The sequence below is a fragment of the Aythya fuligula genome, chromosome 10, assembly GCF_009819795.1.
Source record: "Aythya fuligula isolate bAytFul2 chromosome 10, bAytFul2.pri, whole genome shotgun sequence".
Classification (NCBI taxonomy): domain Eukaryota; kingdom Metazoa; phylum Chordata; class Aves; order Anseriformes; family Anatidae; genus Aythya; species Aythya fuligula.
Window position 1 is genome coordinate 12,974,503 of NC_045568.1, and position 15,991 is coordinate 12,990,493.

Consider the following 15,991-nt stretch of genomic DNA (forward strand, 5'->3'; position numbering starts at 1 on the left):
GGCGTTTACCACCGCCTGCTCACCTAGCTCCGGGACCGCTCGTTTCGGCCCGGAGGCCGTGCTTTAGTGGGTGACACTGGTGGCAGTGGGACGGTTGAATCAGATAAAAGTTAGAAAACACTTCAAAACCATGATTCTGTGCCTCCCCGTTGCCTCAGCCCGCCTCGTCGCCATGGCGACGGCCTTGGCTCCGCGGGGCCGCCGTAGGGGCGGGCGGGCGCCGCCATGACGGGGCGCATGGCGAGAGCGGAGCCGCCGCCGGCCACCTTCGAGCGGCGGGTGCTGAGGAGCGCGGCGGGGCACCACTACCTGCGTGTCCGCCTGTGCGTGGCCCCTTCCCCGCCTCCCATCCCTCCCCGTCCCCCCTGCGCTCCCCTCTAACCGGCCCTCTGCTCTGCTTCCCCGCAGGGAGCTGCCCGACGGCGGGGCACGGCCCAACGCCGCGCAGCTGAAGCAGCTGGTGGTGGCGGCGCTGAAGGAGCTGCACGGAGAGGTGCGAGGGGACGGGACGGGGTGGCTGGTGCTGGGAGAAGGTCCTACCCCTGCTCCCCGTGCTTCTAGGGTTGTGCCTTTGTCCTACAGCTCCGGCCTGCCCGGCCCTGGAAGTCGGCACGGGGAGGGTTGTGCTCGGGGGGCTTCGTGAGGAGGAGTAGGGGAAGGGAACAGTGTGGGTGGGGGAGTCCTAAGTACTACACCCGCCCTCTTTTTGTGGTTGCTGGGTGGCTTCAGATGAGGCAGGCTGTGTTTGGGGCCCGCAGCTGTGTTGTGGAACCCAACTGGCTTCTGTCAGAGCGGTGCTGCAGGGAGCGAGGGGTGGTGTAGCTGAAATTCTTGTGGGATTTGAGCATAACTTTCCCAAAGGCATGTGCTGACAGTGAAATCTCTTGGTTATAAACCGCTGTAAGAGCATACAATGATACCTAACAACTTATCTTTATGTAGGTTGGAGCAGCTTTGCCTGTTGATGTCTTAACATATGAGGAGAAAACTCTCTCTGCAATATTAAGAGTTGTTAGCAGGTAAGGTGCAGTGTGTACACACTTTAGATACAGTCATGAAAATATTTTTCACTAAAAAAGCAGAGCTCTCGGTCTGCGAGTGGTCTCTGAAGAGTTAAGGCTAACTTGCAGCTACCTGCACGGAGCATGCAGAAAATAAGTTAAAATTCACTAAGACTTTAAAGCCAGATGTATCCACGTATGATTCCTGCTTTAAAACAGAATGGTCTGGTAGGAACTAAGCACTACTGAAATAAGTGGCATTAAGTATCTTTCTATGGTAAAGATGTGAATGGTTGCCAGATTTAAATGAAGACAGCTGTGAGTGATTTAGGGGAAGAAGGTGCTTAAAGGCCCAGAAGGAACTTAAAAACAGGGCCAGTAAAGTGAGTTTGACAAGGTAACAGTAAGCATCTGCTATATTGCAGTCATTACAATAACCCTTTATGGCACAGTGTTGCTACTAGCACTCATTGATGGAATTACCTGCTGTTAAACTCTTTTAAGGTTTCATTACTCTTTATGTAACATACTCTTTAAGATGTTTATGCTGCAGGAAAACAGAAAAACAAATTTTATTAATAAATCGTTTGTATTACTTTCATTTAGTGGCTTTGTCAAGCTGTGGAGTGCTCTAACGTTGCTGGGCTTCTACCAGAACAGAAGGTGTGCCTTTCGAGTGCTGCAGGTAGGCTGGATGGCTTCCCCAAATGTCAGCTCTTGCTGTGTGATCGCCTGGCTAGTTGAGCACGCGGACAGGTGGCCTACTTGCAAGAACATCTTGATTTGGGAGTGAAATGCTTTTCAGTGCAGGTCTATAGGCCTGTGTTTAAGCAATTGTTTTCCTACACTGAATTTTGTAAAATCTGACAGTAGCAGCTGTCTCATCACTTCATGGCTTCATTCCAATGAGAAAGGTTGATATTAATATATCTGCGAAAAAATAATTTCTGGAAAATGTTGTTCTTCGCCCACATCTTGGCCCAATCCTTTACTTCCTTACCCCATTTCTACCCTTTTCAATAGTTAATGTTGACTCACTTCATTTTTAAATGTGTGCATAAATGTGCACCTCCAGAGCTTTTTTTTTTTTTTTTTCCTGAGGATACTGCTTAATAAAACAAGTTCCAAGAATTCTTAGTCTCTGAAGCCATGACTAACCAAAATTCTGTTTAGTCATAGCTCTAACTTTAAAATCTTTTATTTAAAAGGGAAATGTTCAGTTTTTTCAATTATGAGTGCATTTGATTTTTTTTTAATGCTTTTTTTTTTTTTTCCCCCCCCCAAACTAGACATCTCCATTTCTTCTTGCATTATCTGGGAACAGTAGAGAACTAGTCTTGGACTGAATGCAGTTGTTGGTTTGATCATAAGAAGATGCTGCTGCTCTGCAGGCGTGGAATTTCTAGAGGGGATCTCCGACAAAGAGCCTTGACAAAGCTGGCAGTTACAAGCTCTCTGCTTGGATGTTCCTTACTTCAGAGTTTACATGTAAAAGTTGGAGACAAAGCTGAACTTACTAAAGCTTTTACACAGAACGATGTTGTTACTTTTTCTGATTTAACAGGTGACACAAACCCTCTGCATTTAGATGAAGATTTTGCAAAGAAATCTAGGTTTGGGAGAACTATTGTACATGGAGTTTTGATCAATGGACTTATATCTGCAGTTCTGGGTACTAAAATGCCCGGTCAAGGTTGTGTATTTCTTTCTCAGGAGATCCGATTTCCAGCTCCTTTGTATATTGGAGAAGAAGTCACAGCTGCAGCGGAAGTTAAACGACTGAAGAGCTCTGTTGCACACATTTCAGTATCGTGTAAAGTCAAAGAAAGTGAAAAGACTGTTATGGAAGGGATGGTGAAAGTCATGGTGTCAGAAAGTTAGAGCTGTTGATCTTATGCTACTTCACAGTAAAGGCAAAAATACATGCTTGGTTTTGACTGTCTGTTTACATGACATCTCGTAATCCAGTACATTTGCAACAGAAAACCTTCAGAATCTTCCAAAGACTATACAGAACCTCAATTCTGGTGGTAACTGCATTAAGAGACTTACAGCTTTTAATTTTTCTGTGTACTATCACACGGAAACCAGTGGAACTAGGCACTTCTGCCTTACAGATGTGGCACTTTTAGATAAGCCATTGCAATGCTACAGTGGAAGGTCTAGATTGATGGAGCTTATGTTGAGGCTATTCCTTTCATCAAGGCTGCACTTCATATTAGCCCAGTTAAAACACATTAAAACTATTTTACAAAATAGTTATATTGGTAACAAACACAGGTAAGAAGGGACAGTTCTGTGCTTTTAACAAGCAAAACAGACAGGTGGAGGTGCTGATACACATGTACTGCAAGATTGCTTCATGTAATCTGCGTTGAACCTCTAGCTGACATTGCAGTGCTCTTTTGCAATGCATTAACTAATAAAGCCTTTGGCTCAGCAAATTAGCAGTAGCCAGCCGTAATATAAACAACATAATCTTTCTGATAAAACTTAAAGATGCAGCGCTTGAAATACTTTATGAGGAATGATGATGACCATGGTAGTAAACGTACAGGCTCTTTTCAGTTGGTGACTCATTTTCTGGCTGCACATTACCCCCTCGTTTTCTCTGCAGCAGTGCATTCTGCATTGATACAAATAACCTCAAAAGTTGTTTGCTATGAAAAGAAAGTTTGTCCTCAAACAGCGTGATGAAGGCTACTGGTAAAACAGCTATACTGTCTAGGTGTGATGTCAAATACAACCTTAATGCAACAACAAACCTCAGGTGTTAAATGAGGCTGGATCATAGGGAGGGGCAGCTGCAAGTGACAGTGGTTGTAACATTCAGGCTGACTAAAATTTTGTTGCTGTTCTCAAAGCACAGGGCTTGGCCTGTTCATAACAAGGAACCACTACTTAGGGCTTTCCTTATCTTTTGTCTGTGAGTTGATTCACTTCCTGCTGCTTTTTCTTCTGCCTCAGGTCACTGCCTGATAACATTTTTGCTGTACAAAGCACTGCTTCAAATCAGGCATGTACTTCTCACTCATTTTTGTTCATCTACTTCTCGAGTTGTGAAGTTAATGCCTATTACCAGAATGAATCAAATCTGGGGGTGAGACAGTAGGCGGGAGATTGAGGCAATAATTAAATCTGTATCTGACCTCCAGGGTAACGGCAGAAGGAGAAGTTTGGGAAGAGTCAAACAAGCTCGCTGTTCCAGGCTGCGATTTAACTGCTTCATCACCACACACAGCCATTTTCCTGTCAGCGTGGAGCTGCAGAGGGGAGATTGAGGCTGTTTGTGCCAACTGTTCGAAGCGTGCGACAAACCCTAGCTCTGTACTCTTACATATTACTCCTAGCTCATGTACTCTTACATACTCTCCGTAATACTTACAACATTTGAAGTGAGGTTAATTTCTGCATGCAGCGTAAAAAGCCAAAAGGGGCAGCAGGTTCCCTACATGCTATTGAAATACATTTGGGATGGTGCTACAAGGAAAGTTAAGCTGTGCTATTCACATTGACCGCATTTCCCAGTCACATTTTTGTCACAAATTCTGTGATTCTGTGATTTTGCAAATGAACCCTGCAGCCGATACCGAATCCTTCCGAGCTGTGGAGGGGCTCCCTCAGCGGGCAGCCCCCTCAGCGTGCCGGGGGAGGAGCGCCATGGCTGCGTGCCGCGGCGGGCCATGGCGGCTCCCCCTGGCGGCCGGGCGGCCCCAGGGCGGGCGGGCGGCGGCGCTAAGGCCCGGCGGGGCGGCGCGGAGCTGCCGTGTTGACAGCGCCGGGAGCTGGCCGGGAAGGGGAGCAGGTTGGCGGCGGCGGCGGCGGCGGTGGTGGAGACGCCGCCGGGTCCCCCGCTGCCCTCCGCGGCATGGCTTTCATGGAGAAGCCGCCGGCCGGCAAGGTGCTGCTGGACGACACGGTGCCGCTGACAGCGCAGATCGAGGCGAGCCAGAGCCTGCACTCCCACACGGTGAGCGGCGGCCGGCAGGGCCGCGGGGGAGGCGGGAGGGAAGCGGGGAGCCGAGGGGGGAACCGGAGAGGCACCGGGAGAACCGGGGGTGAGCGCCGAGAGGGAGCGGGGGGAGCTGGGGCCGAGCCGGGCGGGTCCCCGGCAGCAGGCCCGGAGGGGTCGGGGGCAGCCCGGGGTGGGCAGGGAGCGGGGAGATGGGGGGGGCCCGGCGGGTCTGGGGGGTGTGGGGAGGTCGAGAGGGGGCCCTGGGACAGCGGGGAGTGAGGGGGCGGCCCCCCGGGGAGCCCCTCCGGTGGGGCTGTGGGGTAGGGGGCTGCTGGTGCTGCTGCTGCTTGCCCTGCCTGTCCCTTCTGTGAAATGGGTCCACTGGCGGTGGGCTTCGTGTTGCCTCGGGGTCACATCTGCCCTGAGAGAGGCCTCGCCCCGTGGGACTGATTAAATAAGTGTCCGTAATTTCTGCTTGCCGTGGGATCCATCACCACGTTTGGAGCAGAGATGGGTGCTCGCTGCCCCATCTCAGTAGCCAAGATGAAGTTACTTTTGCTCGGTGCCGCTGTAGTGGGGCTGCCGAGCTGCAGGGGTGTCCCCAAAGCTTGTGCTCTGTGTCACAGGGAGCCAGCAGAACCAGCCCTCTTGTGACTTTGTGTCACAGGTTAATTCTGGGATGTGCGGTACACACGCATGCCACCTTCATGAGAATTGTACCGTCTTTGAGCTTGCAGTAATAATCAAAATTTCATAACCTCCTGTTTGCAGTTATTTTTCCACCTTAAAGACTGGGCTTAGTTACAGTGTGAGCAAGCAGTACTGCGATAGAGAATCAGAGAGAGAGCGGGCTGGCACTTCTGAGCCCTGCCTTTAGCTCAGAGCGGGGATGCCGGGCTAAGAAGGAGGCCAGGGGCACTACGGCAGCAGGTACACCGGTAGGAAGCTGGTTTTAGGTGGAGAGAGGGTGTTCCTCCTGCCCCTTGCACAGCATTCCTGCCTTGTTGATCCTTTTACTGGTTCCTTGGAGCTGGTGATTGCTCTTAAATGTTCTCGACCTGAATGACAATAATTGTAGATTCACCATGGGGTATATAACTAATCTGAAGATTGTTTTATTAAATAGCTTTCCTATAAGCAGTCTGCACTCGGGAAGTATTGCAGTGTGGGGGGGCTCTCTTGTACATGAAGATCTCACACTTACTCATATCCCAGTCTTCCTCTGAACAGAAATCACATTTGAAATATCTTCTAGAACATCTTGTGAATCTAGTGGGCCGCGGCTCTCGATTGTTGTAACCCCTATTATAAATAAAACCGATCGGGTTTATTCTTTGGCAAGCCTAAGACTTTTTACCTGTTTCAGTGGCTGAGGGGCATATGTGCCAAGATGTGCGAGAAGCTGCGTAACATCTGATATTCCCCAGTTAGCAGCCTGTATTACAGCCTCATCGTTAACTTGGTTTGTGTTGTGGCTTATTACGCTGCTTCACGAGTGCAAATGACAGTAGCTTTTCATGTTCTTTTGGTTTGCGTGACTCTGGTTAGGAAAAAAAAAAAAAAAAGGCACGAAATTCTTTTAGAATGAGTACTTGGAAGTAGATTTTCAATCCAGACTCTGTGTGTGTTGCCTTGTCTGGGTGAGTTTGGTAGCAAATGTTGCCTCCACCCCCCGCCTTTCATCCCTGTATTCTGTTACTAATGGATGTTCAGAAAAAAATCTCTACTGATTCGTTCTGATCTTTTGTTAATAACAGAATGCTGAAGCACTGTGCCTTTTGATTTAAAATCTGTCTCTACGATACATCTATTAGTAATTGTTTGTTTTACTGCAGAAGCCCTGTTGATAGTTGAAAGATGGTTTGAAGTGTCTGTAGCACAGATGGCTTGCATAGAGACAGTGTGGGATAACAAAATACAGGAAGCCATAACAGAGACTTGGTTTCTCATTTGATGTAAGTGGAGTATTTTGTCATTTTGGACATTTCATCCTATGTCCCTGGTATCTGAATAATTTGTTTATTAGTGGGCAATGCTGTCCACGATTTGAACTTGCCTGGTTTAAATAAGTCATGGAAGTAGATCCTTGTGTTTGAAGTGGTGTATAAATGAATCCTTTCTAAGAAATAGGGGGTATATGTTGAAGTTTTTCTGTGGGGCATTAGAACTATATTACATTTTATTATGTTATAGTTGCAAGGAAGTAGGTTGTCTTTATCTCAGTGCTTTTTGGGGTTGTCCCTCACCCCGCCTCCAAGTGATTTCTTAACAAGGCATAGATCTATACAGTTCTTCATCCCAAATGAATGTTTGGAAAACTAGGTCTTCATATGCCAGACCTGTTCTAAAGCTGAAATACAAGGGCATCCAGGAATACGTTTCATATTCTTTTGTCAGCAGTATGTATTAAAATTTTATAATCCTTCTTAATGCTGAAAGAATTGCTTGAAGTTTGCATTTATGATTTTTTCCTATATATCACTGCTTATAAAAGCATTCACATGACGATGATGTAGGCCCAGATTAGATGCACCTTTACATTATTACTAGTTCGTTTGTCACAGTAAACTCTCTACAGGTGTTGAAAGCAGCCAGTTTTCTGAATAACCAGCTGAGGAAAAGGCAAAGAATTTCAGGAAAAGCTCCATAGACGTGGTGAAATACCACCCAGAAGACCAAAGCTTGTGTCAAATGAATAGTTTGCTGGCCTATTGTTCTAAGCAGTTTCTGTTGAGATTCAATACAACAGACGGGGTGAATGTAAACGGAATAACTGAGGGGCTGTACTTGGCAGAAATTGAGTTTCTGTTTCCCGGCAATGAAGGTGAAAGTAAAAAATAAAACTGGAAACCAAACCTGAAACTACTACATAGTACCTGAACTCCCCAGAAACCTAAGAAGGGACAAAGCCAGTATTCAAAATACTCTTTTAGAGATTTGTACTTTTTGCTTAGTAAGAGCATGCAGATCCCCTGGTATGTTTTGTTTCTAGATTTTTAGGAAAGCAGCTGCAAACATTTCTGGTTTGCTCACAAGCTCTTTATGTTTTTTTTTTTTCCAAGTGAGAAGAGCTGAGAAGCTCTTACTTGAGTTAGTATATCTGAGCTGGTGTGTAATCTCCGTGCCTTTGTGTTGCAACAAAGATATTGTCAGCAGAGTGTTTCTTTCTGCATGTTTATTTCAGGTGATAACTGAAAATGAAAGTGATGCCTTTTCTTTTCTACAAAAGTTGTTTTCCTGGTTACACGTGTTACAAGCATTCTGACTTTTGTTGGAATGTGCGCTTACATGCGAATAATTGTATAGTGCAGTGTTTATAGAGTACATTTCATTTTGAAAGCCAAATAAATTTATATTGCAAACACATTCCAATGGTATCTCACTAAATAGATTTGAAATTACATAGGCAGACCCCCGTCAGCTTCATTGCATCTCCTTCTCTGTGCTTTAATCACATCACTAGCACTGCATAAGACACGAGGATAGCTGTACAACTTCCAGGAGCGTGTTGGGCACCTCACAGGCACGGTTCAGTGCTCTCGGTAGGTCTGTGTACCAGCCATTTTGCAGAAAATGAAGTTGTTTTGTTGCTGCTGCATTTGTTGTCTTTAGGAGTGGAATTACATCCGCTGTATGAAACCATTTCAAGTGTCTCATCTAAATGCTGAATGTTGTGCCCTGACAACAGAGGCATCCGCAGCACTACAGCTTTAATACTTGTTCAATGTTGAAATTGCTTTGTAGTGCAGTCTTTCCTCTGTGTGTTCACTGTTTAAAAGTGGCTTTCTGTGTAAGTCTTAAAATAGGATGCTGCGTTCTTCCACTAAAACCTAGACATACGCTGTATTATGAACCGCAAATGTGTACATACAAGTCTTAGAGCACTTCAAAGTAGTAAAACCACTAGTGAGTAATACACGTACTTCTGAACATTCCTTAATTCTCTTCCAAAGCAATTTTCCTTTTTCATGCATTTCATGTTGAAATTGAAGTAGTGAAACAGCCAATTTTGCTACAGTACATCCTTGTCTGAAAGGCATTTGGAAATGAACAGCTGAAATAAATCCCTCTTGTAACATACTTTCAGAATTTTTAATTTTCCTTAAGCGATGATGAATGTTGACACTCATAGCTTTTAGCTTTAAAAAAAACGTGTTGAAAAAAGCACTTATATTTTTTCCTACATTATTTCCTATATGCTTTTCTGTGCTACGAAAAATGGAGCCATATGTTTCTAGAACTTTTGAATATATTTTAAAAGCTTGTAAAGGACTTTGCACATCTGCTTTATAAGGAGCTCAATCTCTATAAGGTTGCCTTCACTTTGAAAAAAGATATTATGAAATTACTTTTAGAGGTGGCTTTGGACAGGGAGCTATTAGAGCTCTTGTTTGATGTTTTGGGTATGTGGCTCTTCCACAGGACTTTATATATTTTAGATATTCTACCCTTATGGTTTCCAGTGCTGAACTTACCAAGTTATATTGCATCCGTAACTCCTGCAAGGACCGCAGGCAAAATATTGGTTCCTACAAAATCTTGCAGTATAATTAAGGTATTTTTATTGACTACTGAGTCTTTCCTGAGAAATGCTGAACATTTTCCCCTTTCTGACGAAGGCCAGGGTGGTACGGCGTATTGAAATGCCCTCGTTTCTTTCATCTCTCTCCAGAGCTTTTCTCGTTCAGTACGTTTCATTACGTGTAAACGCCTGTCCTATTTTTTTTTTTTTTTCCTGCAGTTGTCCTACTTCATAGCTTTCACTTGTTGGATGGCTTAGTCACTACTACAGAGCAGTGCGGTGCGCTTGGAGCCGTGCAGTGCGCCCACTCACGTGTGCTCAAACGCAGGTAAACACCGCCGGCGCTGCTCCTGCACCAGATGGGCTCAGCAGCAGCTTGTGCAACTGTAAATACGGACTCTGCCCTGGAGTGAAGAGGTGCCCGAGCTGAGCAGCTTTCCCGATTTTGTTGCTGCTTTTCACATGGGAGATTTTCTAAATAAACACTTAAAAGAGCTTCTTATTAGAAATAGTTGCAATCCGGCCTTCTTAAGCAGGGATTGTATTCATGCTTAATTAGGCTTTCCTCTCTTTAATGCTTATAAAATAAAGCCCTTTCAAACTCGCAGTTGATGTGACCTGAAGGTGACTGGATCTTTATAATGGTTGGCTTTTCAAGCCTGTTGGATTAAACAGATGCAGAGCAGAAATCTGTAAAATAGGCTGGCTACCCTGAGCCAGAAATTTGGAGACGATTTTCTTGAGAAAACAAAATGTATTACCTAATATTGGCCAAAGACTCTCTACATTTTTTTTTTAATATTTATCTCTAATTGCACCACTTGGTTTCCTATTTTGTCTCCACAAAAGCCTTTTCTTCTGTCTGCTTTCTGTTTTAATAACTAGGAAGGCCAATAAACAACAATTGTGAAGTGTTTTGACATACTTTGCAGTGTGACTTGCACCTAGGAATGCTGACAAAATTACCTGTGAGGCTCTGAACTGCTGATGCTGGCCTTTTAACTAAGGCTGGAATGCTGAGGTATATCTTGGGGAATGCGAGGAAAAAACACCTCAGAGTGGCTCTGTGTGGAAGTGGTTAAGCAGAATGATTTGGGTAAGATCAGGGTAATGTTAATGCCAGGCAGTAATCGTGGGCTTCCTGTTGGCAAAAGATTGGAGAAGGGCAGCATGTTAGTCACTGAGCCATGTGGATGTTTGGAAAACACTTTTTTTTTTGGAATCTCCATTTCTCTGTAGTGGTAGGAAGAAGATTTTAGGAAACGACTGTGAGGCTGGGGTCACACAGCTTTCCCTGCTCCCAACACTGTTTTCCTCTTTCTTGACTAATGAGAGCAGCCTGGAAGCGCTCCCATAGGTAAAACTGCTTTGCTTGGCATCTTTAAATACACGCATCCACGTGTACGTGTCGGGCTGCTGCTGGAACACTGGGCTTGTGGCAGGAACTGGCTCAGCAGTACTGGGAGGAAAAGCAGCGGGCGTACAAGCCTGACCCGCGTGGGACCCCTGAGGGGCAGGAGGTGGCCTGGGAGCAGTGGTGGACCTTGTGCAGCGGATGCTGGTGAGCTTGCTGCCCCGGGGCTGCATCGGCAGCACGAGGCCATCCCTCTTCTGCCTGCTGAGACCTTTCTGTGCAGTCCGGCAGCTGTTGGGACATTGTTGAAGTTGCTCGGTAAACTGAGTCCTGGAAACAATCCTAAGCCGTTCGTGTAGGAGTGAAAGACATGGGGATTTCTGTGTGACTCACGGGAAAGTGTAGCTAAATTAGACCTCACTGAGCCTGGTCTTAAATACCGAAAATTTTCAGCGGGAGTGAGAAAGGGTTAGCAACTATCAGAGCTGAGCCCCGTCTGTCACGTTTTCCTGTTCTATGCAGTCAAACAGAACTTGTTCGGAGTGTGCCTGTCTTCCTTACAGCTTCAATTTCTTTCCTATGGGCATGGGCATGGTCTCCGTCCTGCTAAAATCAGGCTGTGTCATTAGCTGTCTTTACCATGTAGTGCTGAAGTGGCCAACTCTTCAGTGAGTTTGGTGCTGATGGGAGCGTGGTGGGACATTTTATCACAGACAAAACTAACAGCCACGTCTGCAGAGCTCTCTTGCTCTAGGTTGTGAATCCTGGGACATAAAATCTGGGGTCAATTAATGCTTTAGGACACCTGACCAGAACTGCATGGGAAAACCCTATGGTCTGCATGAAAACACAGTTGTGCCCCAAGTCTGTTTTTGTAACATAATCGTCCTGCGAAAATGAGATCTGGTGAAGGAAGGAAATGAGAGAGTTGTTTATCACCATGCTCTGCAGAGGAGACGACTGTCATATCGATCAGAGTGGTTGTATGCAGTATGATGCTTTGACAGTTGTCTAATGAATTGGTGTGCTCTGCCTGTCCGGGAGCGTTTTCTTGGAGTACAACAGCGAAGGTTAATCGCTGGATAACGAGTGAGTGCTCCAAGGGGTTGGGCAATAACTCTGCTGCTTTCAAAATACTAGAAAAGATGAATGACTGACTGCACACGGTGAATCATCCCTGACGTGTTTTTTTTTTTTTTTTTTTTTTTCAGAGAAATAGCCAGTGTTCCTTTGAGACTTGCTGAATAAGCAGTTGCTGCATTTTTCTGGCTGCAAGTGAAATAGTCTCTTCCTACTTCCCAAAATGCAGTAACAGTCACAAAATAGGAAAAGCCACATTAGCTGTGAATTTACGTTTCCATGTGTCTGCTTAATTGGTTTCTGTTAGAAAATTTCCAAATATTATTAAACTGGTTGAATTAGAATCAGCTCTGTGGAGGTTTCTTACCATTGCTGAGGATTTGGGCTTCTTGTTTTACAGGAAATTACCTTCATTATAATGTCAAATACTGTGGTTTTCATGCTTACTAGTCTTGAATTTGTTCTCATGGATACGAGGTTCAAAGTTGCCACAGATATTTGATAGCTGTTGCTGATAAAGGATATTTTGTGTGAATTTGAGAAAATGAAATAGCTTTCTTGCCTGAACAGCATTGTGCTTCAGAAGGAAACTCCAGTAAATAAATCCTGGGTGAGCTGAGGCTGAACAGGCAAGGTAACATCATCTGATGAGTGTTGCCTTGGGCTCTTGCCTGCAGTAGTCTTGATTCTTGCTTTATACTACTTCCCTTTCATGGTGATAAGTGTTAAATGGAAGTTTAATTCTAAGGTGGGATTCTCTGATGTGCTCCACTTTGTTCGCTGGGACGTTTTTGTTCTTCAGTGTATAAGCTCTTAATTAATTTCATTTGAAAGAGAAGAGTGAGTTCTGTGTGGTTCTGAAGGCAGCTTCCCCAAAAACCAGAAGACGTTTCATTGTACCTGAACGAGGTTAATAACAAATGTCTGTGCTGGATTTCTGACTGTGCAGCTGAATTTATAATACCTCATGGATCAGACAGCCAATTGATGGAGTTATCTGTGCGGTATGCGGGTACGTGCCACATTTGTAGGTACAGTTATAGTTATGGAATGGACAAATTGAGCGTGTAAACTTAAGGTGCTGGAAATGCTTTTGCTTTAAATGTATTTCATTATTGTTTATTTGTGATAACTTGAAATGCATCATTAATTTTAATATCCGAAGGAAACCTTGGCCGGAGGGCTCCGTTCTGACCTTTCTGTTTCTGCGAGACTCCTGTTGATGTAAGCTGTTCAGCACAATTGGGTGGTGTTGGAAACTGAAAAGTTTTATCAGGTGCTCTTGAAAGTCAGTACCGGGCTGAATGAAGCCGTGTGAGCTGAGTGCGGTTCTGCCATCCATGGCTGAATAGAGCGGAGAAGATGGGTTTGCTGAAAAGGCTGTGGGACGTGCTCCTGGCCTGCAGCTTCCAACTTGGGAGGAAAGTGTAAAAGCATAGGTGGCTGGGTGGCTTCTTCCACCTCTTCTGGCTCTGTTTGCTCCTTGACACTCAGTGCTCAGCATCACCTTCTCTCGAGCAGCACCGTAACGTTCTGGCTCTTCATTTTCTTGTCTTTCAATGTACATTATGTGGCCAGATCTCTGTAACAAGACTTGTTTCTTTGTTTGTTTTTTAACAAAAGCTTCATTCATAGAACTTTCATTAGATGCAAATGTTAAAGGAAGCACCTATCACTATACTTACAGCTAATTTTATTCCCTTGCCAATTAAACAATATGGTGACTATCTTTAAACAGAAAATATAGTCCTTTTCCTAGAAAGCCTTGTATATGATCTCAAAATGCCCAAAGTGTTTTTAGAGCTGCTCCAAAAGAGTAGAAATGAACAAAATCACTGCTTCCTCAAAGTATGTCTTTTCTGCAGAGGTGCACAAAATACTTGGTATCTGTTCTTAAAGTAATTATTTAAATTGCTGCATTGACCAGGTATTAGTCTACAAAAGGTAGGTTGAAGCTTGAAATGAGAAGACTGAGAAGAATTGTGCTTTCTGAGTGTAATCATGGTGGGAGAATTATTGATCTTTAAAATCTAAAGGATAATTTAAATTAACGCTTGGGCTTGATGATCTTAGAGGTCTTTTCCAACCTAAATGATTCTATAATTAAATTTGCATTAGAAATGAAGAATTACCATGGTGAGGAACTGATCTGTTCTAGTTACTCAAGTACATGCCAAACCTTTTTCATGTAAATATAACCAGAGGTTGGGCAGCTCTGGGTGTGTATTGGCGTTTTGCTCTGTTATGGTGGAGGCAGTAATTCCTGGGGAGCACTGGTTAGATATTGGAGGTGGGGACAGGTTAATTCAGCTGTTCTCAGTAGAGATAATGTTTGCTGAGTATGCTCTTACCTTTTCCTTGACTGATAGTGCTTCATTCTGGAAGCTCTTGGACCTCTTTTCATCTTTAACTCTGCAGAGCAGTGGGTGAGCTGCTGGTGATGGTCTGAACGAACCTAGCTCGGACCTTCACCTTGAAGCTTGAAGTCTTGACCTGAATTTTCTGCTTCTGAATGTTTCCTAATCGGGTAGTAGTGGTCACGTTTGGAGAAGTGCCTAATAACTTTATTCAGCTCACTAGTTCTCATTCCTAATAACTTTTTCTTTTTACTAGGAATACATAATCCGTGTTCAGAGAGGAATTTCAGCAGAAAACAGTTGGCAGGTAATTTTGTAAACTCTGGTACTGGAACCAAGATGCCTTTTTAGGAAGAACTTGAAAATTCTCTCTTCTTAGCTTCTTAAATTTGAGCTGGAGAGGGGAATGTTGGTGTAAATTGAGAACATAAAGTGCTTGAATACTTTGGTCAAAAACTGAGAAAAACACTGTTACTGCCAGCTACAGAAGGCAAGTTGTCTGCTGCTATTGTGAATTTTCCAGGAAAACAGAAAAAATGCCTGTCATGTTATTACCATGTGTTGGTATGGCTGTCATTTTTAAATTTCAAATGCCAGTTTGCCTTCTCTAGTGCTAAAATCACAGCCTTGCTAATCCACAGCCAGTAAAACCTAGAAGTAGTGATGAAGGTGATCGTGAAAAATTGCTGCTTCTAATAAGGCAAAAATGCATTGTTTGTAGGCAACTTCGCTCATAAATCTTTTTTTTGGAAAGCTGTTTAAGATAATATTCAGGAATGCATTTTTGTTCTGGCTGAGATATCCTTAAAAACTCCTTGTGCTCTGGCAGTATGTCATAAATCCAGTAGTTATGCGTTTGTACAAAAATGGCTAAAAGAAGAGAATTACAAATGGGAATTACTTCTCTCTAATGGGATTTTGAACAGTAAAATGATAATGAGAAAAGTAATATGCTTCCTCAACTTTTTCTTTATATTTTGCAGATTGTGAGGCGATACAGCGACTTCGACTTGCTTAATAATAGCTTGCAGGTAACTTTTACCCTTGATATATAAATATAAAATGTCAGAAGTATATATTTAAAATATCTTGAGATATTTTTGTGTATTGTAGTGAAGAAAAAATACAAATTCACATTGCTATAAAGGGAAACTGTGATTTCAAATGTAACTTGAATGTATACTTTTTCACTCTTAGGCTTTTTTCTTGTAAAATTATAATTTTAGCATCAAGAGGACCAATTTATATATAAATGGTGGAGATTGGCAGATACTGAATCTTTCCCTTCAGTACTGTGACTTTTCCGGTTTTGTGTGTTATTATTTGTTCCTCCTTTGATTTGAGGAAAGCCAAGGCACATACCAACCTTATAAATTCAGCATTGAAGTGCTATGTGTCTCATTATTTATATTCGTCTAAAAGCACTTCCAGATGCTGCTTATCATGTGATGGATTTCTGTATCACTGAAAAGTGTTCCTGACTTAAACACAGGACTTACTGTGTTTTCTTTTGCTTTTTAGGACAATTATTTCTTTTTAGTTTGTGTGGGAAAAAGCAGGGTATAGGAGCGTGTTTGGGAGAAGGGGGGAAGCAGCAGTGACTCCTGGAGCGAAACTTGTTACTTGAGATTTCCATGGTACTAGGCAAGCAAGACAAAAAGCAAGCACTGCTGTGACTTGAGGGTGTATTTTTATGACTAATTCCCCCCATTAAATGTGTGA

General features: G+C 43.8%; 3 protein-coding genes across 8 annotated transcripts in view; all 3 read left to right on the top strand.

The window, feature by feature from the left end:
* Positions 1 to 231: 231 nt before the first annotated feature.
* RPP14 (ribonuclease P/MRP subunit p14) lies at positions 232 to 2,361 on the top strand. Its single transcript, XM_032194041.1, has 5 exons — positions 232 to 323; positions 409 to 493; positions 943 to 1,019; positions 1,608 to 1,686; positions 2,291 to 2,361. The coding sequence occupies exons 1-5, from the start codon at positions 238 to 240 to the stop codon at positions 2,345 to 2,347; spliced, it is 384 nt and encodes a 127-aa protein (XP_032049932.1). The 5' UTR covers positions 232 to 237; the 3' UTR covers positions 2,348 to 2,361.
* HTD2 (hydroxyacyl-thioester dehydratase type 2) lies at positions 2,358 to 2,926 on the top strand. The gene has a single exon (XM_032194040.1). It carries the CDS (start codon positions 2,376 to 2,378, stop codon positions 2,880 to 2,882), a length of 507 nt encoding a protein of 168 aa, XP_032049931.1. The 5' UTR covers positions 2,358 to 2,375; the 3' UTR covers positions 2,883 to 2,926.
* A 1,844-nt stretch (positions 2,927 to 4,770) lies between these two features.
* PXK (PX domain containing serine/threonine kinase like) overlaps positions 4,771 to 15,991 on the top strand; it is a 35,369-nt gene continuing 24,148 nt past the window's right edge. For all 6 annotated transcript variants that reach the window (XM_032193867.1, XM_032193868.1, XM_032193870.1 and 3 more), the window contains exons 1-3: positions 4,771 to 4,971; positions 14,526 to 14,576; positions 15,253 to 15,300. In XM_032193867.1, coding sequence (XP_032049758.1) covers positions 4,870 to 4,971; positions 14,526 to 14,576; positions 15,253 to 15,300 — 201 coding nt within the window. In that variant the 5' untranslated portion in view covers positions 4,771 to 4,869. The remainder of the gene's footprint in view (positions 4,972 to 14,525; positions 14,577 to 15,252; positions 15,301 to 15,991) is intronic.